The sequence below is a fragment of the Bubalus kerabau genome, chromosome 2, assembly GCF_029407905.1.
Source record: "Bubalus kerabau isolate K-KA32 ecotype Philippines breed swamp buffalo chromosome 2, PCC_UOA_SB_1v2, whole genome shotgun sequence".
NCBI classification, from domain to species: Eukaryota; Metazoa; Chordata; class Mammalia; order Artiodactyla; family Bovidae; genus Bubalus; species Bubalus kerabau.
Window position 1 is genome coordinate 65,049,088 of NC_073625.1, and position 6,234 is coordinate 65,055,321.

The 6,234-nt window shown below is 35.7% G+C and overlaps 1 protein-coding gene across 1 annotated transcript in view; it reads left to right on the forward strand.

The window, feature by feature from the left end:
• The window catches only part of TMPRSS15 (transmembrane serine protease 15), a 142,735-nt gene extending 138,859 nt beyond the window's left edge, over positions 1–3,876 (forward strand). Inside the window, exon 25 of the mRNA XM_055567777.1 lies at positions 3,553–3,876. Coding sequence (XP_055423752.1) covers positions 3,553–3,708 — 156 coding nt within the window. The 3' untranslated portion in view covers positions 3,709–3,876. The remainder of the gene's footprint in view (positions 1–3,552) is intronic.
• The last annotated feature ends 2,358 nt before the right edge of the window (positions 3,877–6,234 follow it).

Consider the following 6,234-nt stretch of genomic DNA (forward strand, 5'->3'; position numbering starts at 1 on the left):
TACTTGATTAGATTAAATCTGATTACAGCATTGTGAGGGTTTGTCATGTCTGACTCTGTGACTCCATGGACTGTAGCCCGCCAGGCTCCTCTGTCCATGGAATTCTCCAGGCAAGAATACTGGAGTGGGTAGACATTCCCTTCTCCAGGGGATCTTCCCAACCCAGGGATCAAACCCAGTTCTCCTGCATTGCAAGAGAATTCTTTACCATCTGAGCCACAGGGAAGCCCATATTTGCTATATTTGAAAATTAATAAAATATTAATGTATTAACATCTACTGGTTTAGATTAAACGTGATAGCAAGATTGAGCTAATAAATAATTCACAAATGAAAATGTAGCAATTTATCCAGTGCAGAAATGGCTTCACTTTGTTAAGGTGTAAATAACTTGTTGTATTCATGAACACGTATTAATACATATGTCATAATAATCTGACTTGATACAAGACTTTCTTAGACACTTAAGCTGGTAGATCCGTATGTGTCCTCTAGTTGAGTCCATGTCTCATGTCATCTTAAATGTTCAGCTTAGTTTTACATTTATTCTGCTTTGATGAACATTGCACATTCAAGACAAATAGGATTGCATTCTTGTTTAAAATTAATCTCTGATGTCTACTACTCTTTAAAATGAAAAGTGTGCTAAAGGTAAGATATATTGCCACTTAGAGGGAGATTTATATAATTATTGTTTAGAAGAGAAATCAGCAGTACACCTTCAATTAGAGTTAATGGGGGTTGTGTAGCAGACCCCGTCACACATGAGGTAGAAGGTATGACTACTGATTTTATCAATGCTCAGGCTATATTAAGCCACTAACTCATGCCAGATCTCTGAAATCTGTTTGGCTCTGGTTTCTAGAGAGTCAAGTGTGTTATTCATTAGCAAGTAAGAAAGCTCCCACACAAGACAATTCTTTATAACATAATATTGTCATGATTGAGGAATTGATAGTCTGGAGATTACATGATTTTCTTTTTTTAAGATACTATTTATTCAAGTGAATAGATTTTGTTAAAACTGGGATCACATTCTAGTTAAAGCCACTCAATCTATACTAAGAGAATTACATGATTTTCTTTGTTCAACTTTAATATTGTGTTAAACAGGAGGATTGATTAAACAAAGATACATTATTTTAAATTATGCCTATGTTATTATTGGTACATCACTTAAGTTCTTCAAAACATTATATTCTTCCCCTCTAGTGGTGAAGAATTTGTCTTATTAGTCATTCACACGTTCTTGAATATCTTCCAGTTTCCCAAAGGCTGGTGCTTGCTAAACAGTTGTTTGGATTTTATGGCACCGTGATTAGCTGTCAAAGTCCCTGTAAAACTAAGTGAATGACATACAAAGAGCAAACCTGTGCTGCCAACTATTTTGATCCTTATTCTATAAACTGGTTTTCAAAGTGTGGCCTCCAATCCAGATTAGCATCACCCAAATACTTGTTATAGGTGCAGATTCTTAGCTCTGCCAGAGAGCCACTAAGTCAGAAACTCTAGAGGCGGAAGTCCAGCAATGCATGTGTGAGCAAGCCCCCCCACCCCCGGAGTGATTCTGATGCAACCCAAGGTTTAAGAACCACTAACCAAAACAAAAATGGTCTCTAATCCTCATACTCAGATTCTCAGTAATAGAAGTTAGTGATTTTTGTTTGCTTCACAAATATAGCATCTCAGTGTAAACACACTTTAGATTAATACTTTATGTTCTGAAAGTGAAATTGAAAGTCACTCTTGCAACCCCCCAGGCCAGAATACTGGAGTGGGTAGCCTTTCCTTTCTCCAGGGATCTTCTCAATTTGGGGATCAAACCCAGGTCTCCCACATTACAGGTGGATTCTTTACCAGCTGATGGTTCTGAACCTTTATTCGTATTTTTGAAGTAGTTACACACCTCAGAGATAGTGGAAGAAGATTATACCTTCATTGATTAAATCAGAAAATAAAGGCAAAGAGAAGTTACACAGTGAAACTGACATGGTGCAGTTTGATGATGGGAAGAAATAGCCCCAGACGTAGGTCTCTCAACCAGACAGACCACCCAGCTGTTTGGCCTCAAGCCTGCTGGTGGATTCTTCAAATAATTGCAAATGAGCCAGTCTGTGCCAGGTAATTTAAAATCCTTGTTCATGTAATCAACATCTGGATTCTACCATCTATTAAAAAATTATTTTGAAAATATGAAGAAAACCAAATGAGTCCTTTTGAAAGTACCCAAAGAGTTGGAGTTTATTTTTACTACTTTCTAAGTCACATATCACTTAGAGTCAGTATTTATTCTTATCTTGAATTGACACTGTTCCATAAATATTTCTGAACCTATATTATGGATTAAGGGTTGAGGATGTAGAAGTATTAATCAAATCATAAGCTCTGCCTTCAAACAACTTGAGTGCATTTGTTACATTTAGAAAAGAAATTAACCAGTGGTTGCCAATATGACTTATGCTCCTCTGCACCCAGGAGAGAAAGGGTGATTTTCTAAATACATTTTTTCCCCTTACATGTAGGCTTCAAAGGTAATCAAGAATCAGGCAAAAAAATCTCTCAGGATAATTTTTTAAATAAGCTTGTGTGAAATATTCTATTGTACCAGTGATTTCAACCACAGTATACAGGGGTTTATGTTCCTTCATAAATATAAAAAAGGAAAGGCTAATTAAAATATGTTTCACAATTAATGTGGGAAAATATTTGTCAATTCTCTGTCATTAAATAATGGCATTATACATTTGCATTATATTTCTTTCCATTACACAGGAACAATCATGTGTAAATAAATTATGTAAATAACTAGGAATTGCTATAATTAATATTTATTAAAATTACAGACATTTCATCAATTAAAATCTCAGATGAAAACATGTGTACCTGTCACTAGAAATTATATTATAAATGTGCCTATTTCCATTGAAATATTATTTTTTCAAATCTGATTATGCTTGTCTAATACCAAAACCTAATGCTACTCAAGAGAACTAAAATCAATTTTATATGTGAGTTCATAGTCATCCTAAAGCACATAATGTGGAATGACTGTCTTTCCACAAAGTCCCTCATAATACTTAGGATAAATTAATATCTCCTTTAATAAAAAGATTAGCTTTTAACATATATTTTGATTGGGATGCTCTCAGAGCTGTGCCTTAGAAAGTATCTTTGTTGTTTAGTCCCTAAGTCATGTCCAATTGTTTGAGACCCCATGGAATGTAGCCCACCAGGCTCCTCTGTCCATGGGATTTCCCATGAAACTTTCTTGGTACCCATTAAAATGCCATAATTAAAGGGAATGCTTGCTATAAAAGTGAATCACAAAAAATTACACACAAATTGTTTTAGTTGTCATAGTTTCTGTGTCCTTACTGACCAGCTAAAGGTTCTCATTCTTGATCTAGTGTGACGATGAGACTATTCATAGTTGACTTGCAATGAAACCATATTTTTGATCTTCAGTTTTGGATTTATTTGCTAAACAATTATATACGTATTTATATCAATTGACCACACATCGATGATTTTCTTTGGCAATTTACTGTTTAGGGGGATTCAGGCGGACCACTCATGTGCCAAGAAAACAACAGATGGCTCCTGGCTGGCGTGACGTCATTTGGATATAAGTGTGCACTGCCTAATCGCCCAGGGGTGTATGCCCGGGTCCCAAGGTTCACAGAGTGGATACAAAGTTTTCTACATTAGAGTGTTTCCAGAAGCAAAGATGAAAATCAGGCAGTTTTCCCATTTCACTTTAAGAAGCATGGAAATTGAGAGTTTAAAAAAAAAAATCATTTATAAAAGTCTTGATTATTACCTAAGCCACTGAAATGCTACAGGAAAAAAAAAAAGCAAAAACTAATCTTTACAATACAAAGTAACTATAAAATAATAAATTCTGATTTTATTGTAAACAGTTATTCTTTCACAGACATCATTATTTCCTTTGTTCTTAATCATTATTTTTATCGTATTCTCTTATTTAAAGAAATTATATTTTAAATCATGTAATATAATGTTTAAGCAAAGTTAGGAAGAGACATGAAATAAACTTTTACACAAAGTATGGTATTGTTTGAAATAGATTGCTATAAGTTATCTAATTCCAGGATAGGTCACTATTATCAGCATCTCAATAATTTCGCTGTTTTTCTATCCAAATGCATTTTCAATCCATCTTGAATACATCCCTAATATTTTCCCCATAATATATATTTATTGTAAGCTCATGTCACAAGCCTGGACTAAACTGATTGTACAATCCTCTCAAATAAGCTAGTTTAACAGCAAACTAGCACAAGTCTATATATTGCCCTTGCATCAAAATAAAAGCTAAAGTAATTAACATTGTCTTTCTCTCATCAGATCATTTTTACTTGGATTATTATATCACAGTCCATTTATTTCAAGCTGGCATTTTCTTGGGTTTACAAAAATTATCAATCATATCAAAGAGATACAAGTATTACAAACGTGGGTTTTCTCTGACAGATGTGTTTATACTGGGTATGTCTAACATGTCCAAAGCTTATTTAGACACAGCTGAATTGCCCATTACAAGGCCAAAAATGTAGAATAAATGCATTTGTTCCACAGCTTTAATCTCTTGGATCACTTCCAAAGTACAAACTTCAATATAGCTCACCCCACAAAATCTACTGATTTATTCAGAAAGAAAAAATTTATACAAATTAATACAAATACACACACACACACACACACACACACACACATTCTTACATGGGTCTGTATGGTCCAAAGTAATAGAAAAGTTTCAAGCAGTTGAAAGAAGAGATCCATCAGTTCATACCTGTTTTATGGAAGAAAGGAGACTTGGGCTAGACCTGAGTGAATAGTTGTTACTGATGGACTAAAAAGGCATTGGCATACATAGGTCACTCCCATGTAGGTGGGAGTGACCCTGAAAGCTCAGAGAGAAGGGACAGTAGACAATCATGAACTGTCCTAGTAAAAGGTGTTCTCTCTGGGCAATGGTCAGAGAAAGGGAAAACAAGGTCATAACAAGAAGGTATGGCCAGATGATAGAGGACTACAAATTCATGGAGTTTATTATTAGAACAAAAATTGGGAGTCCTTGAACACACTGTTCTTTCTAAGACCTTTCCAATGACCTGTTCCTAATAGAAAGGATAAAGTGATTAGGAAGGATGGAGCATCAAGGGTAGAGTGTGTTATTTGATTTTATTCCCCAAATATTGTTCCACAAATGTTTCACCTGCATTTCAAAATATTTATTAGAAGTATGTTCTGTATAATAGGCTCCAGTTTCATCCACCTCATTAGAACTGATTCAAATGTATTCTTTTTAATGGCTGAGTAATACTCCATTGTGTATATGTACCATAGCTTTCCTATTATACAGAGTGAAGTAAGCCAGAAAGAAAAACACCAATACAGTATACTAATGCATATATATGGAATTTAGAAAAATGGTAACAATAACCCTGTGTACGAGACAGCAAAAGAGACACTGGTGTATAGAACAGTCTTATGGACTCTGTGGGAGAGGGAGAGGGTGGGAAGATTTGGGAGAATGGCATTTAAACATGTAAAATATCATGTATGAAACGAGTTGCCAGTCCAGGTTCGATGCACGATACTGGATGCTTGGGGCTGGTGCACTGGGACGACCCAGAGGGATGGAATGGGGAGGGAGGAGGGAGGAAGGTTCAGGATGGGGAACACATGTATACCTGTGGCGGATTCATTTTGATATTTGGCAAAACTAATACAATTATGTAAAGTTTAAAAATAAAATAAAATTTAAAAAAATAAATAAATAAATAAAAAGAAGTATGTTCTGAAAATTACAACAGATATATCACAGGCTCTTTTTTTATTTTTCAAAGGTCAGCTTTAGAAACCCTTAGGACAGTCACTCTTTACCATCTTCTATTAAGAGAGAAGTACCTTATCCCATCCCTAGGAACTTATGGGTTTAGTAATTGATACCAGAAGAGTAATCCAGGTCTGGAACAAGATAAAAAGCAAAACCAAGTCCCTTCCCCATTGCTTTGCCTCTCCCTCCCTGCAGCTGTTGTAGCTGTGGGTGGCGCAGACGTTGGGGAAAGCCCAGTCTCCCTTCATCCAGTCCGGACTGAAGGAAATAATGTATGGTGGGAGCCTGGAGGAAAGAGGTGGGTCTCAGCAGCTGGTCTCCTATTCTGCCCAGAAAGATGGGTCTCCAAGAAAGGAAAGAGGAGTGTTAAA